At 41.2% G+C, this 14,256-nt stretch overlaps 2 protein-coding genes across 4 annotated transcripts in view; both read left to right on the plus strand.

Annotated features, from left to right (window-relative positions):
* Nucleotides 1-14,256, plus strand: part of WDR20 (WD repeat domain 20) — a 56,617-nt gene that overhangs the window by 11,866 nt on the left and 30,495 nt on the right. The window lies entirely within an intron of this gene.
* On the plus strand, nucleotides 8,617-10,526 carry LOC148133476 (uncharacterized). Its single transcript, XM_087952194.1, has one exon. It carries the CDS (start codon nucleotides 8,705-8,707, stop codon nucleotides 10,397-10,399), a length of 1,695 nt encoding a protein of 564 aa, XP_087808320.1. The 5' UTR covers nucleotides 8,617-8,704; the 3' UTR covers nucleotides 10,400-10,526.

Below are 14,256 nucleotides of genomic sequence, written 5' to 3' on the forward strand. Positions count from 1 at the left end.
TTTTAGAATTTAAGGAATTCCCTAAAATGACATTTTGTTTATATCTACTTTATAATTAAGTTGTCAAAATCAAATGAATGCAATCATTCAATCATTCACATCAAACCTTAATTCTGTACCAATCTTCGGTGGGCTGGATTAAAAAGACCAATGGGCCAGATGTGGCCTGCGGGCCGTAGTTTGCCCACCCCTGGTCTAGGGCAATTGCGAATGCTTTTCTATTGGGGGGAAGGTATCAATGTCTATGAAAGGCACTGATACATCTCTTTAAAGTTTAGGTCCAGCTATTAATACTGATAAATCCATTTCAACCTTCAATTGATTGAAACACTGCATCATAGGGCAAAACCTTTTCAACATATGTACCACAAATGTGCTAGCTTACAGAATGCTCAGGCCCTGTGCTCCTGAGGAGATGAAATTTGGGGGATTTTTGGATGCTTTAGCACCATTGTGCTGCTGGTGGTCAGCACTGGTCAGCCACAGTCTCATGATCCTCATTTTCAATATTCCTTGACAAATTGATGGGGAACTGAAAAGAATGGATATGATTGCCATTGCTCTTTGCCATATTCTTACTAGGAAAGTTTTTGCTTGCGGGAGCTTTCAGAGAGAAGGTCAATGGAGAAATGGTGCATCTTCTATACCCAGTCCCTCTACATTTGCACTGCACCAACTACTCATGTACTCACTCACTCACTCACTCACTCACTCACTCACTCACTCACTCACCCAGCTGCAGCAATTTACCTGCCAGCTGGCAAAGGAAGGAAGGAAGATTTCCAATGCTCAAAGCCAGCTTTCCATAAGGAAGCTCAACGTTGAAGTCAGAAGTCACTTTTGCTTACACTGATTTTTTTTGCCTACCTTAGTCATTCTGTCTGTGTTTAGGTAAGAAAATATTTCTGAAAATAAGGAAATATTAATGAAATAATGATTCAGTGGATCATGGGTTGTCTAGTATTAATACTACCTTCAAGCTTTCCCTCCTTGCAACTAAGATTCTGGAAGAAGTGATTATCTTAACCTTTTCAGGTTCTGCCAAGGCCTTAGCAAGGGAGAATGCAACTCTACTTGTCTTGTTCCACCTTTCAGTGATTAATAATGGAATCATTTTGTAATGTTTACAAGAATTGGAAGTTGGGGGTACTCAGTAATTCTTCTCTTTCCTGTGGTCAGTTCCGTCAGTGTATGTGTTGGGGCAGAGAAATAAAGTCCTATGACACTTCAGTATGTACTGATGTGGGGGTAGTCAACCATCTTTCCATCCTAATGGAAGCTGTTTGGAGAGTTATTCAATGGCTTGGGATATGGTGTTATCAGTATGCAAATGATACTCAATTATACATCTCCAGACGAGTCAGAAGATAGAGTAGAAGTCATGACTTGATCTGAAGGCTGTACAGGTCTGGATGGGAAGGAACCTGCTAGGATCTAACTCTAGCAAGAGAGAGTGATTATTGGTTCAGACGTGAAAGCTGACTCTTGCTGAGATTGTACTACAACAGAATTGGTGTGGAATTAGGGCTGGAGTTTCTCCCCGCTGTCTAGTAGGAATGAGAACCCATGAGAACATTTTTATAGGAGCTTCTCTCTCATGGAACACCTTGCCACCAGGGATAAGACCAATGTTCTTACGTATGTTATTTAAGAAGTGATTCAATGTATAGCTGTTCAAAATCATTTGGGATGTTGTTGAGTGCGATTATTCTTGCTGTGAATGTTAGTAGCATTGTTGGAATATAGAAAGCATTGTATGTTATGATTTTAGTCAGTTTATTTAAAATCTATACAGCATAACAAAATTATTTTAAAGCCGAAGATTATATAATTGTCTTCAATATAATCCTCAATCTCTTTATATAAATTAAAATGAAATGGCTCCTTATCCTAAGAGTACCAATTAGAAACATTACCATTGCTAAAGCAATTTTAGAAATTTGATCACAGAGATGTTTAACATAACACTGATTTGAATATCCAGGAAAAGATGTTAAAATAGGATGAATCGGGTCATTACACAAATTAAGATAAAAGCTATAATAGAGTATATGTTCCAGTCAGGGGTGGGATTCAAATTTTATAACAACTGGTTCTGTGGGCATGGCTAGGCGGACGTGTCCATGTGACTGGGTGGGTGTGGCAGCAACCCCCTTTTTGCTTCCTGGGCCTCACGTAAGCCTCCTGGGGGGCATTTTTGCCTCCTGAATGGAGGCCCAGGAAGGCAAAAATGGAATGTTGGGGAGCACCCCCCGTGCTCCGTTTTGGGCCTCCCGGGCCTCAGGGAAGCCTCCTGAGGGGCGTTTTTGCTGCCAGGAAGGCAAAAATGGAGTGCAGGGAGGGCGCACAGCAACACCCCCAGTTGCCCCTTTTTGCTCCTGGGCCTCAGGGAAGCTTCCTGGGCAAAGCAGTAAGACAGCGAGGTGATCCAGCACAGCTGATCATCGGAACGGCTGATCGTTGGGAGGGGAGAAAAAACCTTAAGGAATGACTGATCAGGGGAGAACACAGTCAGCGATGTTGGGCGTGTGCGATGTTGCACATGCACGGTAAGGATTGACTGGGTGGGGAGGAGAGGGGTTAGCCAGGGCATGATTTGCCAGTTCTCTGAACTGCACAGAATCATAACAACCGGTTCTATAGAACCGATCCAAACCGGTAGAATACCACCCCTGGTTCCAATAGAAGAGAATATTTGTAGCTTAGAATTGAACTATGAGGTTTTTGATATTCTCTGTGCTTGGTTGTTTTCTTGCAGGTGTTTCATTATCAAACTAGGTAACATCATCAGTGCTAATCAGGAGTGCTGTTTGCAAACCCCACTCCCTACTAACACCAATGTTACCTAGTTTGGTAATGAAACATCTGCAAGAAAATGAAAGAATTCTGAAATGGATCTGAAGGCAGTTTTAACTATGAAGTAGATATTTATGTTGATTCAAGTAACAGTACAGAACTTTCAAATCATACATCTATAAACCATCTGTATTCCATTTTAGAATTTAAGGAATTCCCTAAAATGACATTTTGTTTATATCTACTTTATAATTAAGTTGTTTAAGAATTCCTTACATGTAAGTACATCAAACAAATTTCCTTCCTTTGTAGATGTGTTTTTGTAATCTACAGTAGAAAACTTCAAAAATGTCCTAATTCTTACTTATTTTTATTGACAAATATGAATTTAAACATGACATCCATTAAGTGTGGCAAGCATGATGGGTTATAGAAATTTTATAAATAAATAAAAAATTTTAAAAATTCAATTTCAAACAAGATCAAAGTACATAAACTAATTTCCCCATGTTAGAATGTTTCCATAACAATTCAAAATAACATCTGAACAACTTGCATTTCGGAGAACATTCCCATTTAAGTAAACTTTGATCTGAGTTAATTTCAGGAATGAGCACATTCTTTGACAGCATAAACCCTTGCAAACAGATTCTTGTAGACTAAATTTTAGTGCAGTTATATCCTGTAGGAGTTTAAGCAGTATTTACAATTCTCCTATATTTAATTGCCATTATTGGCAGGAGTGAAAAAAGTGTGGTCTTCCACATTGATTAAATCATATTACCAAGCATTTTTAAATATTGGCCATCTATTTGAAGCTATAGTTGTAACATTTGGATGGTTGTAGGTTCTATATTTGTTATATTGAATTCACATAATTATAAAAAATGTTAGCTCTGGAATTTCATTAAAATTTTATGCATGATACACTGTAAGTACTCATTTCTGATATATTTAGATATTTCCATTTGAGAAACAAACTTTAACAATTTAAGGGCTGAAATACAGCTTTAAAAGTAAAAATCAATATTGGGATGGGACACTTGGAATAATAGAAATGTCTAATTCTTCTGATAGCTAACTTTCCTCCAATATAGTATTCTCTCTTTAAAGCTTGTGGGAGGATGGGGTTGGTTGAGAAGATCAGGAAGTAGTTGAAGCATTATATTCCTGCTGTTACTTTACCTTCAATATCTTCATCTTGAGGCTGCTTTTGATATTTTTGTAAGGCTCATTAAAAGTCTTGTAAGTTTTGTAAAATTCATAACTATTCATAGTGGTTATTTTTTTCTCAAATCCAGTTAGTCTGACAAGAGAAAAAGATTATCTGTAAGAAAAACCCTACCATTGACCGTAGCTTAAATTTACATTAAAAAGTGAATTTAGAGAAGATGTTTTTAATAAATTGCTCCTTACGGGATGTTTTCTGTAATTGCAAGTGCATTCAGTTGGAGAAATGTTAAGTTTTTATATTGGTTGGTCAACAAAATATATCAAAGAGAAAAACAAATCAGTTGTAATAGCTTAACCGATTTTTGTACCAAACAAAAGAATGAAGACCTTTATGCATTCATGTAGCACAATTACATGCTGCGTTGTGTTTAGTTGCTATCTGAACAATATAAGACAGAAGATAAAAGTTGATGTAATGTATAATAGACAGTGGCGGTATGGAGATTGAATGAATGTTTTTTAGATTATGATTGCAGTCTTCAACTCCATTTGCCTAAAATTATGCGCATTTTGGCAACAAGATTCAACATAAAAGTTGTGTTATGAAACAGTTGCCATATCTGGAACTATGTTTAAATAAATATGAAGAACATTTTTTAAAAGAGGAGATGAGTTTCTTGTAAATATATTTGAACTAGCAGGGTACCCATGCTTCGCTATGAAACTATGTGATCGGGCAAGTCTTTTAGGAGGAAAATAAGGGGGGGAAATTGTACCTCTACCTACCAGCATCCATCGGTATTCATCTGGCTAGCATCCTGTCAATGTGTGAGAGAGTTCAAGGCTGTTTGGAAACTGAAATGGTATTTGCTGTGTGAACAAGAAGGAGACAGCAAGGAGCCTGGGTGTGGCTTAGCTTTCTTTTCAGGTAGGGAGGGGGAGTAGAACTCCTTAGCATCAGAGTATGTTAATAATAGTAATATAGGAAATACTAATGCTCTGATGGTCATTTCGAAAAAATCTTTTGTTAGCGAGCACCTAGAAGTCAAGAGGAACACATGTGCCAAATTTCAAGTTTGTAGGCTTTACGGTTCTGAAGATTTTGTGATGATGCATGAGTGGTATTTTGCTTTTATATATATAGATTCCACAATGGATGTCCCTCTCATTGTCATCATCACCAACAAAGTATATCTGGAGAAATGAAGGCTGCTGCTGAGGCCCCGCCATAATACTCCCTATCCTGTGGTAGACCTGCCCCTGAGCTTTGAATGTTGGCATAAAATTTCCGTCCTTCACCACTCTGGCTCCAAAAGACATCATTTGGAAGCATCCGTTGTACTTCCGGATAGCAGAAAGAAAATGCTTTGCCATTGGATGCTGGTGGGTGAGAAGGCTGTGTAAGGGTTCAGGGGAGGGCTGAAGTGGAGGGAACTGGACTTTACCGCCACTGCAGCACATCCCGGGACTCTCATCCTGCCACTTTAGAGCACAGCAGCAGGCACAAGGTAACTGAGGTCTGAGATCAACAACCTTTTCCCTGAAATAATGAAACTGAGATTCATATTGAAAACCAGACAAATATTTTTTTCCTTAGCTTTTTTATTTCCTCTTTTGAAGGAGAAAACCATACTTGCACCCATTACCTAGTTGGGTAATCTGCAAGCAAGCTATCAAGCTCACAGATCATAATATCCTGGGAAATCAGCCATTATCCACTTTTATTATTAATCTGGCTAGTTTTCTCAAATGACAATTTTTGAACCAAAATGTCCAAACGTATCCATTTCAATTAAACTTTATTTAAAAAAGCAATTTAAATCAAGTCAGAACAGGAAGCTTTATAGTGCCAAATTCAGCTTTCGTATTTTGCTTTATACAGATGCTGAAAAATAAATAGGATTCCCAGGATTTTCTTACCCTGGCAGAAAAAAACTACTGCTGCTAAAAGTTGAATTAGTGCAACAATTATGTCTGGGTATCACTATATAAACGAGGTAATTCTGAAAAGTGAATTTCTTTAAACAGTCATTAGCAGGCACATATATCATGAATGGATTACCTTTTCCCCTGAAATATATTAGTTGACATTAAAAGAGGATGGTTGCTCAATGTTTATGTCAAAGCATGTTCATCTTTTCCTCAGTTAAAAAGACTTATCCTGGTACTATTGAAAATATTGGCTAGAAAATGAACTTAGTCCAGTACTTACTCCATTATTTTAGCTTGTCTATTTCTATTTACTACAGTAAATTCCTTTCAATTTCAATAAATTCGTTATTTATCTGCATTTTATTCAACATAATACAAATAGACTTTAATGTATGTGATGTTTTCTTTAGCCCCATAAAGGAATGTTGGTCCTTATTTTTTTATTATTTTGTTCACAAATTGCTGTCACAGTAAGCAGTCCTTAACAGACTGATTCAAACTATCTATTAATATGTTCCAGATATCTTGTGGGAAAATTCATTAGGTTCCCCCTGCTTTCTTTAGTGCAGCTGTTGCACAGTGTTTATTGTGAAAATATGTTGCAGTATATATTACATTGGTCTTCGTTGTTTTGAACACTAAAGTCTTTTGTTGGGAGATATATTAAATGAATATTGCAACCATATGCTATGAGTTTGGAAACTGTTTTACTTTCTCCTAAATTTCTTCTTGACATGGATACGTTTACAATATTATTTGAGAAAACTTGTATAGACATATCATTATTATGGCTGATTGCTACTATTTGTAAATATTTATCAGTGTGTTCATTTTAGCTGTTTTTAGTAAGGAAGATTGTCCTGTTATGGATTAATAATGCTCTAGCCAGGGTCACAGCTTTCCAGTCTAGATTATTTGTACACACCTGAATCTTCCTGATATTCTTCATCCAATAACATTCCTTTGCAATATCAGATATGTTGGCTAAACCAGGGGTCCCCAGCCCCCAGTCTGTGGACCAGCACCAGTCCACAGTATGCGAGAAACCGGCCCATGCAAACAAGGGAAGCCCGATCTGTGGGATTCAGGCAGCACACGAAACCACGCCCTCTCTGGTCCATGGAAAAACCTCTCTCCACGAAACTAGGCTAGATTCTATCCTGGTCAAACCTGAATAAAGTATATTGGTGAAGTATGTGTTTTTATCCAAACAGAAAGAGTTTATTGCATAAACAAAGCCAGCATTTTTTATCAGATATTTTTTTTGCTGGTGTTTATTGCGAAGTTCTTTATACCTATTTCAACAAAAGATTTCTTTTGGTTTCTTTTGGTATATGTGCATAGAGCTATGAGTTATTACCGGTCCTTACTCACATATACATATAAAATGTCTCAGGAAAACTGCTATAAAATACTTTTTGAAATGGTAGATGCCAATTTTAAGGAAGATATAATTTTGAGGATTGATTCACATAATTCAGTGTACTTACTGTTTGTGACTAATTATATCCGTGGAGAGAATTGTAAGAGTAAAAGGAATATCTTATGGTTAACTGAATTAATTGCCATATTCTCCATAGAGCTGCTGCGAGCATCCAGAGTGGGAGGTGCTCTAGTCTTCACTCTTACAGGCTGAGCTATAATTGAGGAACGCTCCTCCTCCTCCGCGTGACTCCTCCGTAGCGTTCCCCAGTTTTAGCTCAGCCTCGCAAGAGACAGGCAGCTCTAGCAGTTACTCCTTGGCCGATCCAGGTTTTTTCTCTATAAATCTCAGGTTTGATCTTTCCTTTTTCCTCCTTGGTCCCTGCGCATTTGGTTTGTCTCAATTTAGCAAAAGGAGCGATTTTTCGCCCCTCAGGGGGGAGATACGGGGTTTTTAGAGCCTTTCACCCCTCCCACCCCCCATTCTGCCTCTGCCGCTTTTAAGCCGTTCTGCCTTTAAGCAGTGGCTTGTATTTGCGCTTTCCATTGCGCTCCGTTGTGCCTTCCCCCCACGAACGCATTTAAGAGAAGGCAAGTTCTCTTCTCTTTAGCCCTCGTTTCGTCTGCCTTCAGGCTAGTTTTTGTTGTTGTCGAAGGGCTTATTCCGTCTCTGAGTCTTCGCGCCGATTCCGGTGGCCATTTTGGGCGCGCCTCGTGGCCGGCGCCATTTTAACTGTTTGCGATCTTGCTGCGACGTTTTTGGAGGCCCATAGCAGGACCGGCAGGCCTGTTTGGAGCCTCACTATCTAGGGGGTAGTGTGGTTCTGTGCCCTGTTGCCCCATTATTATTATTATCTGTTGGCTTTTTTCCGCAGCCCACTCAGAGGAAAGGATAGGCACCTACTTCCCATGTTGTTTGGGAGGCTGCCTCAGGAGGCCTAATTTCTATTTTCTATTTTCTTCCTTTGTTGTTGTTATCTGGCCTCAGTGTTCATTCGGTCTATTGGCTATTTAGAAATATTCCTTAATTTTTTCCTTTTGATGTAGTCACAAAATAAAATAAACTATAATATTTTTTCCTTCAATTGGCATATCCCAGTACTTCAGTTCAGTTAGGCCCCTTTTTGGCCCTACCAATAATAATAATAATAATAATAATAATAATAATAATAATAATAATAATAATAATAATAATAATAAAGGATAAATAAATAGATAAATAAAATAAATTTATAAATAAATTGCATTTCAACCAAAAAATTTTTTTCCAAAAGGGGGACGCGGCTCAACTATAGGATATCCGGCCCAAGTTGTAGGCCGAACTCCTAGGCGTGCCAACCGCCTCTTTATTTAATATTCCTCTGTACCTGGTTTTTTTATTATGGCAGAAGACAATCCCAGGGGACCTTCTTTGAAGGCTAAGTCAAAGACGCACCATTTGCGCGAACGGACCAAGGACTCATCCAAAGCTTCTCAAAGGGACGCCTTAAGGCGCCACAAGGCTTTGGAGAGGGAGTTTGACAAACGCTCTAGGGACTCTCATTCTGTAACCCCAGCTCCCCCCACCCCCACCCCCTCTACCTCTACTCAACCTCTTCCTCTGCCAGAACAGCCTTCTATTTCCAGGCGCAGTTCACCCGCCCGGAGCTTTCAAGCCACTCGGGCACCTGAAGCGATATTCACACCGACCGCTGCAGGCTTACGCCCAGAGGGCCCATCCACAGACATCATCCCAGACAGTGTTAGAGAATGGATGCAGCTGGCCATCCGCCAAGGGATCGCGGAAGGTATCCAACAGTTATCCAGACCAGGTTCTCAAACGATGGCACCTGAGGTCGAATCTGTCTCCGGAAGGTCCCTCCCCAGGCCGGAATCCCACCATGGTCAGGTACCTTCCCAAAGGGAGCTTCCCTTCCCAGAAGGGGAGGAAGAGGAGGAGGAAGAGGAAGTGGGCCTTGATCCCTTCAGGGACGAGGAAGGGTCAGATAGGGGGTCCCTTCACTACGCTGAACCCTTTTCCGAGGTAGAACCAATGGAAGGAGAGATGTCAGAGGACGAGGGCATATCCCCCGACCAACCCGCCTTTGTAGGCCTGTTCAAGCCTCATTTGTTCAAGTCTTTGCTATTTAGGGCGAAAAATATTTCAGGTCTGATTTCCCAGTCACCCTCTGAACCCCCTCCAGCATCCTCTGGGGACCCAGAGGATTCTATTTTCAAGCAGCCGGTCGTCGAGACCAAAGTCATTCCTATGCCACCAATTTTCTCCGACTTAGTAGTGAGACAGTTGGCCTCATTAGGCCCCCCTCCCGCTCCTTCCAGTCAGGACAAGAGGCTTTTTAACCTCGATACGGATTTCTCTGCCATGTTAGACACTTCTGAGGTGGATGACCCCATAGTGCGGCTCGCATCATCCTCTAATCCCACTGACACTGTGGAAGCGCTGAAGCCAGAGGACAAGCGGGCTGAGATGGCGCTACGGCGGGCGCACCAATCTGATGCCTGGGCCATTCGATCTGCCACGGCCGCATCCTTTTTCACTCGATCTTCCATCAGATGGCTCCGACAGTTGAAACAGCATGTCCCCCCATCTAACACCAGGGCCCATCAGGACATTGCCAAGCTCTCGGCCGCAGCGGAATTTGCGGCCGACGCTACTTTTCATTCTGTGAAATTTTCCTCTCGGGCTATCTCCTCGCACGTTACAGCCAGGCGTCTGCTTTGGCTTAAACATTGGCAGGCCGACATTAAAAATAAAGCTAAATTGGCCTCCGCTCCCATCTCGGGAGGCAAATTATTTGGCCCGGCTCTGGAACCATTGTTGATGGAGAGCCGGAATAAAAAGAAATTCCTCCCATCTCTCTTTCGTAGGCAAGAGCCCAGAGTGTCCCAGCCCTTTCGAAGGGGCTCCTTTCGTGCCTCTTTTCAGACACCCTTCACCCCCAGATTTCAGAGGTCCCCGCCATTTCGGCCGGCCTATCAGGACCGGGGCGACACGGGGGACAGGAACAGGAGGGGGGGCGGCTACAGGAGGCCCTTCCGGGGAGCAGGAAGTAAAGCGTCTCGGCGTCCCAGATAGGACTTCAGTCGCTTATCCCATTGGCGGTCGCCTTAAATACTTTGCCGGCCAGTGGGAATCATCCACTTCTGATTCCTGGGTTAGGGACACTGTCAAATTTGGCCTCTCCCTCCAGTTTCGTTCTTCCCCTCCGGATCATTTCATGACTTCTCCTCTTTCCAGAGAACGTTCTAAACGTGCCCTCATAGAAACTGCTATCAAACACCTCTCTGAAATCAAGGCTATACAGCCCGTGCCACCCTCGCAGTGAGGAAAGGGGTTCTACTCCCACCTCTTTCTAGTTCCTAAACACTCTGGAGGTTAGGTACCAACGCCCAATCTAATAACATATACTTAAGGTCATACAAGACAATTCTAGTGGTAACTTGAGAAACTACGATTGAAAGTTATGACCAAAGACTGGAGATCTCCTTAAGAAAAATAACATAATTAATGTTATAAGAATATTTATTAACCTCCAACTTGCATGTTCAGACATGCTTCTTTTAACATCTTCAAAGCAGATGCAATATTCATAACAGCTTCATTCAGGCAACCAAGACCTTCGTTTTTACCACATCATTTGCATTGCTTGATTATCTCATTCACAGCTATAAGAACATCATTAAAAGATTCCCAAATGAGATTTTCTTTATAACCCACTGCTGTGATATAGAACCAGAAATAAATTCTTCAGATCTTCATAACTATAGAAATATGTGCATGTTCTCGTTTTCATTCTCTTTCAACCAGTGGAATATGAGAAATAAATTATGTAAAGGAAATGGGGATGATAATTATCTGAAAGTTCAACAGAATGGGATCAGATTTATAGTGGAGGGGGAGCTTGTGAAAGGAGTTTAAAAATGAGCCAAGTACGCTAGACCTGTAAAGAAAAAAAATCCCAAAATTTTCTCTAATATGTTTTAATGCTATTGGACAGCAGCTCAGAATGTTGGTAACTGCACACGTTAATTCTCTCACCTATGATCCTATATGATCTTATGCTACCCAATTCATGCCTCCCATGCACATGTACACTCATGATGGTTAAGAAGACCAAGTTCACCAAGTTCATGAAGACAGAAGGAAGCAACCAAAGAAATACCAATTGAGAGAAAAGGGCATTTTAGAAAAAGAAAAGAGAAAAAGATTGTTTCAAAATATCACTTGTTTGGGGCCATCCTTTGTGTGGGGTGGCAAAGATGGCAAGTCAAGACAGATTGTACATTCTGGGATCATTGTGGCTCTCCAGGGGGAATGGACCACGGAGTGATTGCTTGCGGCAGAATACTGGCTGATTTGCTCATTGGGAGATGAACAGAAATAAATAGCAATCAATAGTGAGGAGGAGGAGGCCTTAAAAGGTGAATGAAATTTGGCAAGAAAAGAGGAAAATAATACAAGCAGCTCCATTAAATTGCATAGAAGAGAGCATTTGTAGCTCTCAGTGTTGAATTGTGGAGTCCTTGTTAGTTTGGTTGTTTTCTTTCAGACGTTTCATTATCCAACTATATAACATCTTCAGTGCTAGAAGGGAATGGCATTTGCTCTCTTTATATATACAGTGGTTTGCTCTGTCAATGTTGATGGGAGTGGTTTTTTTTGGGGGGGGGTTATTCCTTGATTGTGTACTGTTTTATTTTTTTGTCTGAATTGATAGTTCTTTGACTGCTTGATCTCATATTCTGGTGTTAATCCCTGTTTATCCACTAAATCAGTTTGGAGGCAAGTTAAGATTAGAGGCACCACCACTGGATTTGCCATTACCCTTGCCATTGGCATCAGAAGATTAAGTCTGTGTGGAAGTGGAATGGAAGAGGATGGACTCTGCTGGCATCAGTTCTGTGCTGTAAGAAATACCAGAACTCTTGAATGTGTGACATGTTTTTATGCCAAAGACACTCAGAGTGGAATAATTTCTTTCACACTTTATTTTTTTCCTGGGTTAGTTCATGATTTACTAATGACTGCTGCATACTTTCTCCAGTGACAGCTCTGTGATCCTCTACAGTCCACATCTTGTGGTTTAAGAGTACTGTAGAGCAGAGGTCTCCAACCTTGGCAACTGTAGAGAGAAGATTGCCTCCCCTAGTGGTGAAAACTTAGTAGAGAACTTAGGTTTTCCTCCCTTCATGGCATTACAGTGATTAAAAAAGGAGCCTGGGTAGAGACATTAAAATGATGTTAGAAAGTAAGAAGTAACAGACAAAAATATACGTACATGGATTTGGTTGGAGGATTGTAAGGGTGTATGATGTATCGAGAGAGGGAACTGTGTGGAGTAGCCCTGATCAGTTTGCTGACTGGGGTGCCTGGAAGGGGAACTGACTTGGCTATTAGTGACTCTCATAGAGTTTTCTTGGCTGCAGTCAGATGGTAAGTTATATACATAGAGGTCTTAAGATGGGGGAAATGGGAATTCATTTATGAGAGAATGGGAAAATATAGCTGAAAAAAATATCTTGAAAGACCTGCAGTTTGTTACCTGTCTCCACTTCTGGCCACCTGCCTCACTCCTGTTGGCAGACTGGATCTTTAAAGCTATATGTAGCTTGTATTTCAGACATTTTCAGGGCCAGCACCACCAGGTATAAGTTTCTACAGGATACAGACCATTTTTTTAATGATGGTCTCCACACTGTGGAATAGCCTCATACCAGTATCAAGCTGCCATTTTTCTGGAATGCAATAAACTTTGGTAGGAGGCCTTTGAATTGTAATTTCCTGCTGTGTAAATTAGGGTTAGTGCCATGACTATAATTGCTTCTGTTCTATTAGTTAGTTAATAGTTCTTATTTTTATCAATTTTATGTTTAAATTTGATTTTATTGTGTTTTGAGTTTTATTTGTACAGCATAGTACCACTGGTAAGTTTGATTTAATGGTAAGTAAATATAATAAATAAAAGGGTTCAAAGAATTCTAGAACCCATTACATCCGAAGCTTTCCCTACTTTTTAAAAGCATTTTTTCTCTTCTCCAATTCCTGCATTTAGGCTCTCTTTGGTTCAGAGCTGTCCAGTCACATCAGGTTCTCTATTCATTGACCTTTATCCTTGCACTTTACTACAATGTTTATTGCAATAAATATTCTACAATTCTATTGTATAGTAATATTCCCTGCAGAATATTGCCTTTTCTGTCAATGGTGACAGCATAGTAAATTCCAGGATCTGGTCTTGTAAAACAGGGGTCCCCAACCACCGGGCCGTGGACCGGTACCGGTCCGTGGAGCACTCTGTACCGGGCCGCAAAGAAAAAAAAATAAAAAAAAATGGCGGCTTTCTTCGCCTTCGGTGAATGCTGCTGGGATCAGGGATCAATGACACAAATGAAAGAAGGGGAGGGAGGAAGCAACCAAAGCCTGTCCTGCTCTCCGGCTCAGCGGCTTCGGTTTCCTTCCGCCTCGTTCCTCTCTCAGTCGCTCTCTCTCCTCCACCAGCCCAGGAAGAAACTGCTTCAAAGAAGCCGGGGGAGGGTGGCTTTCCTGTCGCCGCAGCTCCTCCGAGCGCCCGTTAACCCCCACCCGCCCGGCGTTCAATCCAGTGCTCCGTTCTGCCTGCCTACCTGCCTTCGTTTCTGGTTGATTCGGAGAAGCTTCGGCTGATAAAAAGAGGCGAATAGTTATTATTCTCAGCCGAAGCTTCTCCTAAACAACCAGAAACCAAGGCAGGCAGGCAGGCAGGCAGAACGGAGCACTGGATTGAACCGGGCGTGGGCGGGCGGGGTGGGGGTGAACGGGCGCTTCGGAGGAGGTGCGGCGACAGGAAACCCCCCCCCCGGCTTCTTTGAAGCAGTTTCTTCCTGGGCTGGATGTTAGAGGTCCATCGTAGCTCTGAACCCTAAACAAGGACTACAGGAGCTTCCTAGGGAAAA

This window comes from Notechis scutatus, chromosome 1 (assembly GCF_049901735.1).
Source record: "Notechis scutatus isolate UNSWTSFEM ecotype Mainland chromosome 1, rNotScu1.2, whole genome shotgun sequence".
Classification (NCBI taxonomy): Eukaryota; Metazoa; Chordata; class Lepidosauria; order Squamata; family Elapidae; genus Notechis; species Notechis scutatus.